The following is a 12,230-nucleotide window of genomic DNA, read 5'->3' as shown; positions in this document are numbered from 1 at the left end:
CTTGTTCAACCACTTTGGAAAGCAGTATGGAGTTTCCTCAAAAGACTCCACATAGAGCTCCCCTATGACCCAGCAATCCCACTTTTGGGCATTTACTGGAATGATCCTGCCCTTTCTACCATGTGAAAATTTGAAGCACAGGGCCAGGGCTACATTTAGGTTTGGCTACTCATTACCTGTAGCTGAGTCTCTACACTTTCCCTGGGCCTCCACCTTGCCTCTGTAAAGTAGTACTAGACCCCAGGTGCACCGTTGTAAAAGATAAATGCCTTGCACAGAGTGGGGCATCCAGTAAGGATGGATGTTTCCTCGTGCCAGCTCTCCACACTTCCTCCAGGGAGAGGGGTGACACAGCACTTCCACAAGAGTACTGGAGCCAAGCAAAGATGAGGTCAGCCAGATGGCCAGAAGGTCCCCCGAATTGGACAAAAAGATGCCACCTCTGAGATTCCTTATTAGCACTCCTAGTTTTGTTAGATGGACCTCAAAGCTAGCTAGGGTCTTTTAATTCTCATGTGTGTGTGTGTGTGTGTGTGTGTGTCTCACACACACACACACACACACACGTAATAAGGCTTGAACTCAAAGCCCTGGGCACTGTCCCTTAGCTTTTATACTCAAGACATGCTTTGCCACTTGAGCCACAGCTCTACTTCTAGTTTTGTGCTGGTTAACAGACTTTTCTGCCTGGGCTGGCTTTGAAGCATGATCTTCAGATTTTAGCCTCCTGAGTGGCTAGGATTACCAGCATGAGCCACCAGTGCCCAGCTCAGCTAGGGATTTGCTACTCATGTGTGAGCCATGGGTGGGAAGAAGGCATTCGTCACTGGACACCGCCATCCATGCCATGCTTGGGGGAAATCTCAGGGTAGTCGCTCTCTCGGGCAAGCTGACCAACTTACCAGCTTTTCCAACTCAACAATCCTCTTTTCCTGCTGGTGTATTTGCTGATTCTTCATCTCTAACACCTGCTTCAGACTCTTCATATCTTCTTCCAAGTGCTGATAAGGGGCCAGCGCAATCTACCAGGGAGAGAGCAGCGACTGTGGGCCAAGTTTCCAGCCAAGCTCAGTGCCACCTGATCTAGCTCAGTGTGGCTCTGAGCAGCTCCCTGGAGAGTGGCTGGGGCAGTACAGTAAGGGACCCTAAGTGATCGGGAGGCTCTCTGCATCCTTAAAAGAACCCCCCCACCACTACTTTCCCACCGACAGCTCCCTACAAATCCAGCTGGAGGGAGGAGTAAGAAGCAGCCCTCATCCACTGGAAGACCCGGATTCTAGAAATGTCACACTATTTCAGATAAACCACATTAATATATTTAGTGTATTTCAGCAGAAGAAATTCCCCCTGTCTATCATTCAGCATTAGCTGGGCATCACATATTTTTAGGCAGAAATAGTACGTTTGATGGAAGGAGATTTTCCAGACTTTCTTTTGGGGGAGGTGTAGGAGGGGGTGGGAATTCTCTTCAACTTTCTAACTCACTCATTGCTTAGACAGTACTGTTCCAGGCCAGCCTAACACACTGTTGGGGAAATGGGGGGGGGTGGTAGGCTGGCCCTAGGAGCCCTGGAACTTTGTGTATTGACACACACAGCAGGTCAATGGAAAGAGCCACAGCTGGGGTCTGTCTCAGGACAGGTGCTGACATTATTTAAAACACCCAACAGATGACCAGCTGTCGCTTCATAGCAGATCAGCATGGAGGCCTCATCCTTGAGGCCTGCAGAAGAAGTGAGGCCCTGGCTGTGGCGCTGGGTGGCCTGGACAGCAGCCTCTACCTCTAGCTGTTCCTCAGTGTTTTTCCTCAAAGCCTCCTCAAAGCGCTGGGCACGGTCCCGCAGGCACTGGCTCTGGAAGGTCAGTGTGTCCACCTGGTCCTGTAAGCAATGACAAGAGACAGCGGAGATGGGACCTGGGCAGCTGGGGAGACAGTGCTGTCCATCTTACAGTGGGGTTCTTTCCTAGGGCCTGGCTAATAAACAGGGGACATTTTAGCTCCTTGGTTGGCAGTGCCTTCTTTTGTTAGGCCCCTCTTGTTTTCAGTTCACTGATGGCCTACTGTCAGCCTTTCTGGCCCCGGGGCTAGGTCTCATGGCCCTGATTGGAGCTGCCCCGTGACCTGAACCACCCAGAGTCATCATCTCAGTTTAAAGCTTCTCCCTGTTAGAGTGCTACCCCCTAGCTCCAAGCACACTCCCAACATGCGTGTATGGCTCTGCAGCAGGAATGCCTGTGGGACACAAGCCCTTTCCTCAGTTCCCAGGGCAGAGGGGACTGCACAGACCCCTTCTTTCACATCCTCAAATCACAGTGCTTGTCATCTTGAATGAGGCATGGTGGTCCCTTTAAACACTTGATGCCTAAGGAGCATCATTTCTTCACCATGGAGTCCCTCACACGAAGGATCCCAAACTCCTTCGCCCAACTATTCTATTTCAGAAATACTAAAATACAGGAAACTAGAGCTTACATTGCCCCCTTCCCCTCCAGGAAATCTTCTGGCAAGAGAAATGGCCTCATTCCAGCAAAACAAATAGTAGAAGCAGGATAATGCAAAGTCTGTAACTCTGCACATGAACACAAGGGGTGATTGAGGCGTTGTCTTCATTCATCGTGGCTGAGGGCCCACAGCTTACAAATCTCCCCAAGCAGAATCCCTTTGCCTTTGCTTTGCTTCCTTCCAATTACTCTCTCCTCTCCTCTCCTCTCCCCTCCCCTTCTCTCCTCTCCTCTCCTCTCCTCTCCTCTCCCCTCCCCTCCTCTCCTCTCCTCTGTTCTCTCCTCTTTCTTCCCCTCCCTTCCCCTCCCCTCTTCTCTTTTTCTTCCTTCTTTCTCTTCTCTTTCCCTCTTCTCTTCTTCTTCCTTCTCTTCTCTTCATCTTTCCCTTCCCTCTCCTTCCCTTCTTCCCCTTCCTTTTCCTTCCTTTGTTTCCTTCCCTCCATTCTCCCCCCCCCCCCCGTCCTCTTCAATTACATTGTGCAAACACACTGGTATGAGGGTTGAACTCAGGGCCTGAGCACCGTGCCTTAACTTTTTCTGCTCAAAGTGCTCTACCACTTGAGCCACACCTCCTCTTATATAGCTTTTTTTCCCCCCCAGTTAATTGGAGATAAGAATCTCTCCAATTTATCTGCTCAGTCTTCAGATCTCAGTCTCCCAAGTAGCTAGGATTGCAGGCATGAATCCCAGATGATTGGCCACTCCTAAACTTTTGACCTGTGCACTCAGTGGCTGGGATGGTGTTGTCTATACATGCCTGGCTTCTTTCCTAGCAGGGCAGTCTCTCTGTGATGCACAAAGCTAGGAGGAAGTGAGCCATTCTGGGAGAGGGCTGATTTTCTGTCTATCTATTTCAGCCATGGGAATTATCTTCCACAATTTACAGACACTTTACAGACAACTTACAGATACTTATTGCTTGGGTAATACGTCAGTGAGACCCCTCTCCCTTCTCAACACACAAGCTAGATGTGATAGCTAGTATTTGTAGTCTTGACTAGGCAGAGGCCTAAGTAAGAAGAAATTAAAGCTCAAGAACTTAACTGAAAAATAACCTAAAGTGAAAGGGGGCATGTGGGGGGCCGGGGCGAACGCCATTACAAGGTGCCGCCCACTTCCTTGCAGTTTTGAGGTAACTCCATATTAGGCAGTGCTTGGCGGGACGGTGGGTCCTGGGCTTTGCGCATGCGCGAGCCACGTAGAGTCCCCAGCCAATCCCGTGGCACCTGGTGACGGCGAAAGGCAGACGACCAATGGGAAGACGACAGTGTTCCTATTCCCTATATAAGCGGCCATGTTTTTGTGCGCATGCTCTCGCGCTCAAGCTCTCCTACAAACAAGAAGGCTCTCCAATAAAGCGTGATCTGAGAAGACTCCTGGTGTGGTGGTCGTTCTTCCTCGCTGGCCGAGAAGGCGTTCGCCGCAGGCCGGAAATGTGGATCAAATGGTAAACCATCTAGCAAGTATTAGGTTCAAATCTAAATATTAACAAAACAAGCAAGCAAGCATGCAAAAACATTCACCACTGCCAACAATCTAAGATCAGAATTTCTATGGCAAAAAGCTTTCTACAGGCAGTTCCTCCCTAGACTTGGGGTCTGCTACTGATCTTCCACAGAGGCACCTGGCAGAGGGTCTGGAAGGCAGGAGGGAGCTAAGGTGATCTAGGCACCCCTGCATTCTCTTGCTAGAGACCAGCAGGCAGCCAGGCAGCCCCTGGAGCATTTGAGAGCAACTTTTCCTCAGGTGGCAGGTAACTGAAGACCCTTAGACAATTCCCAGAGTATAGGCTTAGTTCTGACTTTCACAACTCACCTGCACTATTCCCTGCCTGGAGTGTTCTCTCGCCCACCGCCTCCCCTTTCTTCCAACTCCACTGTTACTTCTCTGCTGGCTGATCTCAGAAAGGGCTCAGCAATCCTCCACTTCTGGAGAGTTCATTAGTTGTACCATTCACTCTGTACAAGTGTGACTTGCCTCTTTTGCCTTAACTCTGTGCCTTAGCTCTTTGAGGAGACAGCCAGTCCCTAGAGGCCAGAAGTACATTCTCTATATTTCAGAAGAGGTGCAAAATCAATCTTGTGTCCTTCTTTCCTTCCTTCCTTCCTTCTTCTTTCCTTCCTTCCTTCCTTTCTCCACTTTTCTTTCTTTCTCTTTCTTTCCTTCTGTTTCTCCTTCCTTCCCTTTCCTTCTTTCTTCCTTTTCTCTTTCTCTCTTGTTTGTTCCTTACTTCCTCCAGTCATCCTTCCCTCCCTTCTTCCTTTCTTTCTGCTTAGTACTAGGGCTTGAACTCAGGGCCTGGGTGCTGTCCCTTCACTTTTTCACAGTGGTAGAGCCCACACCCACTTCCTGCTTTTATCTGGTTAATTGGAGTCCCATCGACTTTACTGCCCAGGCTGGCTTTGAATCTTAGATCTCAGCCTCCTAATGTAGGTGGGATTCCACCAGCACCAGCTGTAGATAAGTGGTTCTGCGTGGGCCTAATCATGTTCCTGTTACTGCATATCACTGAAGAAAATACTAACCTGCAATGACAGTCGTAGTTTCTCAAAATTTTCTTCTAATTCCTTCTTTTCAAGTTCATGGGTAGATATCAGTTCTGGAGAGAAGATATCAGATTGTCGTTAGCATTCTTTAAAGACCTTTGTTAGTATCTATTAGTAACAAAGTATTTGGGGTAGTTTCATTGTGACATTTCTACATATGTATATGATGCACTTTTTTTGGGGGGGGTCCGGTCGTGGGGCCTGAACTCTGGGCCTGGGCGCTGTCCCTCAGCTCTTCAGCTCAAGGCTAGTGCTCTACCACTTGAGCCACAGTGCCACTTCTGGCTTTTTTCTTTTTTGCTTATGTGGTGCTGAGGAATCGAACCCAGAGCCTCAGGCATGCAAGGCAAGCACTCTACCACTGAGCCACCTTCCCAGCCCTGTATATGATGTACTTTGATAAACACAGCCCTCCACTTTTCTTCCTCATCCTCCCTCCCTCCTTCTCAAAAGTTTCAACAGCTTCATTGTTCTGTTCTCATACATGTATAACCTGTTTTACTTTCTTGTGTTTCATTTTTAATATGCTGTACATCACTTGTAGAAAGAGGTTTCAGTATGTGATTCACACAGCTATATATTATAATTTAGTCAGATTAGCTCCTTTATTGCTTTCTCTTTCCATGTCCCTCCAACTCTATGTTCCATAGCTTTTAGAGTTTCCTCAATGTCTTCATACATAGATACCATGTATCTCTATATTAACCATTCTTCATCATTGAAAATTGGACTTTCTTTTGAAAATTGGACTCTTTTGGCAGACCAGTAGTGATGGCTTTAGTCAATACATATCTTCTTAATATGATAGATTCAAGGCTAAAGAGTCTCCACCATTAGTTTCAGAAGGAGAAGTAAAGAACAAAGAGGAAGGGAAGCAAAGATCACGCGCATGCATGAATGTACATATGCATGCACACTTCTGCGTCCTGCTATACCACAGGCACATACGCATGCTTTTGCATCCTGCTATATTATGAATACTCACATGTACACTTCTGCATGTGGCTCTACCATGGGCACATATCTGCATCTTGATTGATCATGGGGAACACACACACACACACATACACACACACTTGTGTGTCTTGCTGCCTGCACTGCTGTATCCTTCTATATGATGGACATGCATACACACTGCTTTGAAGTACTATGCTGCTATGCTGAAAGGCAGATTCTCTTCTCACAGTACCCTCTGATATCCTCACACTGTTCCTAATGGTAACAACTGAGTAATCCACAGCAAATGCCCATTTTCTTCTACCCACAACTTTTCCTTCCCAATGTAAAGTGGCTATCTGGGCCTGAGGAAGATGCTGCCTAAAGATTGTGGGCCTGTAGCCACTGCTATGATTGTCAGGCTGCTGGAGAATGCATGGGGTGGAGGAGCTCAGTGCTGGACTCCTTGGTGCTTTGGTAAGAAATACATAGGAGCTAGGGAGAGAGTAAGAGAATTTGGAGGGTGAATAACAAAAAAAAACTCATTGAGTCTAGGCATGAAGTTGTATAAGGAAACTCACTGGAAGCTATTAAATAATAGAAACATATGGAGGGTCAAGGAAAGAGAGCAACAGATGGGGTTAATATTACTAAACTATATATATATATGTATACATATATCCATGTAATACCATGGTGAGCCCCCTTTGTACAACTAATACATGCTAATAAAATCATGACAGGAATTTCCAATCGGTTCTGTTGGGGGGTGAGTATCAGTGAGAGGGTTGAGGAATGGAGAAGGTAAAGGAGGGTGCATATGTTTAAGTATTTTGTATATATGTATGAAAGTAGAATAGGGAAACCTGTTAGAATTGTTTTAAGAAAGGGAAAGGAAAAAGATGGATGGAGGGTGTGAGATTGGTCTGGGTACATTATATTCATGTATGGAAACGTTACAATGAAATCCTATGTACACAAATATATGCTAATAGAATATAAAAAGAAGAAAGAGGAGGAGGGAAGGAAGGGGAGAAAGCTGGATGCTAGGGGCTCATGACTGTAATCCTAGCTTCTCAGGAGGCTGAAATCTGAGAATCAGTTCACTAGGCTGAATTCTCTCTAATTAAGTAGCAAAAAAGCCAGAAGTAGAGCTCAAGTGGTAGAGAGCCAGCTTTGAGTGGACAAAGCTGTCAGAGTACAAGACCCTGAGTTTAAGCCCCAGTTACCTGCACAAAGAAGAAAAATTGGAGGAGGAGGAGGGAGAGAAGGAGGAGAGGAGGAGGAGAGGAAGAGGAAGAGGAGATCCTTAGGATTTCTTAAGCAAAGACCCAGTGTCAAGACTCAGACAGAAGGAAGGGCTAGTTGAAATGGTTCTTCTTAGAGGGTTTGCAACAATAGCAATAGTTTACAAGTGAACCAGAGAGTTATTAAACAAATGAGTTCTATGTTCCTCCAGATATAAGGGTTTTGTTATCCGTCTGAAGCTACACAGTCAATGTGTTCTCATGTTCTAACTAGAAGGAGTCTCATTAACTAGTTCGAATCACACACTTGGAGCAGGGGCCTCCCATGGACCAACAACATTTAGGCATGAGTACAATTAGGAAAAACTTGGTAGTTCTCATTGACACAAGTCTCTTAACTAATGGTGGTAATGGCTGCTAAAACAATGTTGTGACTGTAGATGAAATTTACATTAGAAAAAAACCCAAACTTTTTAAACCAACTGGTTTCTTGTCCATCTGCCCCTTCTAAAGAATGAGATTTTAAAACCACTGAACACATTATTCTGATCATAATAATAAGATTTTAAGCTGCTGTTACATACACCCACACGGTCTTGATATGATGCATGACTCAAAGGCCTTGGAAATAATGTATAAGTAAGACTTTATTTTTCAGAAAAAAGATCTATAGGTGTATTGAGGAAATAATGGAAAGAAATTGTGGTAACAGGTGTGTCACATCATTTGCATTGTGGTCCCTTTCTAGAGACCACTGCAGAGATGGCATGTCAGCAGTCATTGGTACCCCAAGTGGATAGAAACCACTGCTTACTATGCAATAACTATATACTCACGATATACCTTTTTTGATGCTAGTAATGGGGCTTGAACTCAGGGCCTAGGCTCTCTTCTTAGCTTTTTTGTTCAAGGCTAGAACACTGTCACTTGAGCCACAGCTCCATTTCTGGCTTTTTGGTGGCTGATTGGAGGTAAGAGTTTCACAGATTTTTCTGCTGGGGCTATCTTGAATAGGTAGGATTACAGGCCTGAGCCACTGGTACCTGGCTGGACTTTTTTGTTTTTTGTTTTTTTGTTTTTTGGGTCCGGTTGTGGGGCCTGAACTCTGGGCCTGAGCACTGTCCCTCAGCTATTCAGCTCAAGGCTAGCGCTCTACCACCTGAGCCACAGCGCCACTTCTGGCTTTTTTCTTTTTGCTTATGTGGTGCTGAGGAATTGAACACAGGGCCTCATGCATGCAAGGCAAGCACTCTACCACTGAGCCACCTTCCCATCCCAGACTTTTTGTTTTTTAATACTTCCTGGAGCAGAAAATTGGTGCATGAAGGAGCGGATAATATGAGGTGGGTGACTAAGCAGTGAACTTTGTTGTTTACAAAAGATATTTAAAAATATTTTCTAAAGTTTATGCTCAGATTTTTAGCTGTTAAATTGTTCAGATTTCATTGTTTTTTTTAACATATATACTTAACATCTGGGAAAGAAAAGGGGAAATTTTAAGAATGATTTGCAAGTATTAATGCAAATGCATGTAAAATTTTAGGAAAATCCCAGTAGGACCTAATAACATGTTTGTTTGCTTTTTCCTAGTCCTGGGGCTTGAACTCTGGGCTTGGGCAATGTCCTTGATCTTTTGTGCTCAAGGCTTATGCTGTATCATTTGAACCATAGATCACTTCCAGGTTTTTGTAGTTAATTGGAAGTAAGAGTCTCATGGACCTTCCTGCCTCAGCGTCTTCTAACAAAGATTCCTCAGAGCTCAGCCTCTTAAGTAGCTAGGATTACAGAAGTCAGCCACTGGCCCCTGGCATCATTATTGTTATAACTCGAATAAAACACATTAGACTGGTTTCTGTAATTATATTTAAATTCGAGGGAGGCTGACTTTATAAAGAAAAGAGATTTGTTTAACTTATAGCACCAGTTCTGGAAGGTGAAAGGCTCCAGGTAGTTCAGAAGTTCTGGAGGTTCAAAGCCCTAGAAAGGCATATGCTACAGTTTGGATCTAGAATATTCTCCAAAGGCTTGGTCCCAGGGTGGTGCTATTGGGACGTGGTAGAGCCTTTGAGAGGTGGGACCTAATGGGAGGGCCTTAGTTTATTGGTGGCATGTGCTCAAAGGGGGCTAGAAGACGTGGCCCTCTCCTTGCTCTATTTTGCCACATAGTGAGTGGTTTTGCCCCACCAAGTAGTCCAATTATGATGAGCTCCTTCACCACAGGCCCAAGGCCATGAGGCCAATGGACCATGGATTGGAAATTCCCAAACTGAGCCACAACAACCCTTTTCTCTTTATAAGTTGATTATCTCAGGTAGAGAACCATGCAAAACTAACACAGAATGCATGCAAGAGAGAGAGAACAACCCCAAACTTATAGTAATCCAGAGAGACTAGGTTCCCATAGTCCCTTCTAAGGGCATACCCCCAATGACCTAAAGACCTCTCATTAGGCTCCACCTCTTAATTCATCCTGTTTCCTCTTTGCCACATTGGGGACCAAATCTCCACTCCCATGAACTCGAGGAGAACAAATCACATCCAAACCATAACACAAAGAAAATTCTATTACAAAATGACCTATCCATGGTGAATGTGGATAAGGAATGCAGGCTCTGAGATGCTCCCCAAGACAAAGCATAAGAAGTCCATGTAAGGTTGAGAAGAGGGATCCTCAAGTTTGCTTCACCTCAGCCCCGTGCACAGAGCTGGGAAAAGTATGTGAAATCCTATCAGAATCCTGGTGAGGACCATGACAGGAAAGGTATTTGCTTTTTGTTATAGCTCCCTAGGTGATCCTCAAATTCAGGCAAAACTGAGAATAAGTGCTTTGGGAGAGATAAAGAGTTACCTGGTTCTTTTCTTACGTGGTTCTTTGAGCATGTTAGGCAGGTATTACACCACTGAGCACTATCTAGCCCTACCTGGAGCCTTGATTTCTATTGATTCTTTCACAGGAACCAAATACAAAGGCTGTACCTGGCAGGGGGAAGGAGGCAAGGAAGAGAAGAGGAAAGGAGATGAGGAGAGTAAGAGAGGAGGGAAAGGAGGAGAAGAGAGAGGGAAAGAGGAGAAGAGAGAATGAGAGGCAGAGAAGAATAGAGAAAGAGAAGCAGAGAGGAGAAGAGGAAGAAGATGAGAAAAGGAGGAGAAAAGGAGAGAAGAGATGAGAGGCACAGAGGAGAGAAGGGAGGAGAGGAGAGGGCTCCGTGATATGTAGGCAGTTCCTTCATGCACAGCCCAGCCTGCCTCTGCACCTTGGACTTTGTGGTCGTGGTCATCTTGCAGGATGGCTATGGCGACCGTGTGGTTGTTCTCCATCTCCAGGAGAGCAGTCTCATGACTGGTGGTAATGTCCTCCACCTGCAGGAGAGGCAGCATACAGGTTATCTGGAGATCAGGAGCTGTGGTCTGCGACATCCTCACCGCTAGCAAAGCACAGATCCACTTCATAGCCCTGAGGATCAGGACAAAGTCATCGGCAGAGAGATAGACACCTGCTGACTGTTGCCAAGGAACAGCCTGGACTTGCGGCTGTCCCTCAAGTCACTGCCATAATGTGGAGCTTTGCAATTAGATGGTATCACTCTAAAGCCCTGGCCTGGCTTCTGAACTGTTCCCCTCCTTTCCTTTGTGTCATGGTTAACAAGATTCTGATGGAGAAGGGAAGAAGGACTTGCAGGATGTGGCTCACACCTGTACTCAGAGCTACAACAGCAGCATTCACCTCACTGCTAGAAAAGCTAGATCTCATTATGAAAATGGATTTGGGGAGGCAATGATTCACTCCTGCTTACTTGATATTCTTTCACTGGATATTCTTTTTGAACTTAGGGACTGAGTGTTGTCCCTGAGCTTTTTTGCTTAAGTCTAGCATTCTACCACTTGAGCCACAGCAGCTCCTCTTCCAGCTTTTTGCTAGTTAATTGGAGCTAACAGTCTCACAGACTTTCCTGCCTAGGCTGACTTCAAACTTTGATCTTCATATCTTGGCCTCCCTGAATAGCTAGGATTGTAGGTGTGAGCCACAGGTGTCTGGCTGATGTACTTGATTAAATAATATTTTATCTGTGTTTCAATGCTATGAATTCAATCAGCAGCAAGGCTCATCACAACACTATCAAACTGTCCGGATCCTTTTCTTCTTTTTAATTCTGGTGCCAGAACTGCTGATCAGATAGCCTGGCGCTGTCTCTTAGCCTTTTTGCTGAAGGCTAGTACCCTACCACTTGAGCCACATCTTTACTTCTGGCTTTTTGCTTGTTAACTAGAGATAAGAAACGTATGGACTTCACTAGCCTGGCTGGCTCTGAACTGCTATCTTCAGATCTCAGCCCCCTGAGTAGCTAGAATTACCAGGCAGGAGGTACCAGTCCAGAGCCTTTTATGTGAAGCTTTAATGGAATGGTTGTATTTTTTTCTTCTTTTTTTATTATTGTGAAAATACTGTACAGAGGGGTTACAATTACACGGGCAAGATAATGAGTACATTTCTTATCAAGCATTGTAGCCTCCTCCTTTGTTTCCCCTTCCCATCCCATCCTCCTCCCGCCCCCCCCGCCCCCCCTCCCCTCACCAAAGTTGTAAAGTTCGTTTTTCGACATACGACTTGTACGTCTCATTGTTGCAATGGGTCCACCTGTATCCCTATTTAAATGATTTGTTTTTTCCCTTCCCCTCCACAAATTATAACAACATCAAATACAGTGAAAGCAGGGGTTATACCGTGGGAGAGGGACATACAATGCAACAAAGAAATAATCTTATTAGTATTTTTTTAAGGAAGAGGAGCTACCTTTCTTTTCTGTTAACTGTGCAGCACACAAGACCCAAACATCTGAAGGCATTTTGTATGGCTTTAGACAACAAGACCCCAGAGAAACACAAGATGATTTTCTGCATTGTAGATCACAAACTCAGAGATAAAAGAGCTCTCAGACTACTGGCAAGGTTGTGCTGGGGAAGCATCTTTCTTGTTCTGTTAGAATCAAGATGCAGGATC

At 45.5% G+C, this 12,230-nt stretch overlaps 1 protein-coding gene across 2 annotated transcripts in view; it reads right to left on the bottom strand.

Moving 5' to 3' along the window:
* Mtus2 (microtubule associated tumor suppressor candidate 2) overlaps positions 1–12,230 on the bottom strand; it is a 367,362-nt gene that overhangs the window by 5,203 nt on the left and 349,929 nt on the right. For both annotated transcript variants that reach the window (XM_013027287.1, XM_013027288.1), the window contains exons 9-12: positions 10,486–10,591; positions 5,028–5,101; positions 1,782–1,880; positions 903–1,022 (exon numbers count right to left, since the gene is read on the bottom strand). In XM_013027287.1, the coding sequence (XP_012882741.1) occupies positions 903–1,022; positions 1,782–1,880; positions 5,028–5,101; positions 10,486–10,591 (399 nt within the window). The remainder of the gene's footprint in view (positions 1–902; positions 1,023–1,781; positions 1,881–5,027; positions 5,102–10,485; positions 10,592–12,230) is intronic.

This window comes from Dipodomys ordii, unplaced genomic scaffold (assembly GCF_000151885.1).
Source record: "Dipodomys ordii isolate 6190 unplaced genomic scaffold, Dord_2.0 Scaffold102, whole genome shotgun sequence".
Lineage (NCBI taxonomy): Eukaryota > Metazoa > Chordata > Mammalia > Rodentia > Heteromyidae > Dipodomys > Dipodomys ordii.
The sequence above is the reverse complement of the archived record's forward strand: the minus strand, read 5'-3'. Positions and strand labels throughout refer to the sequence as shown.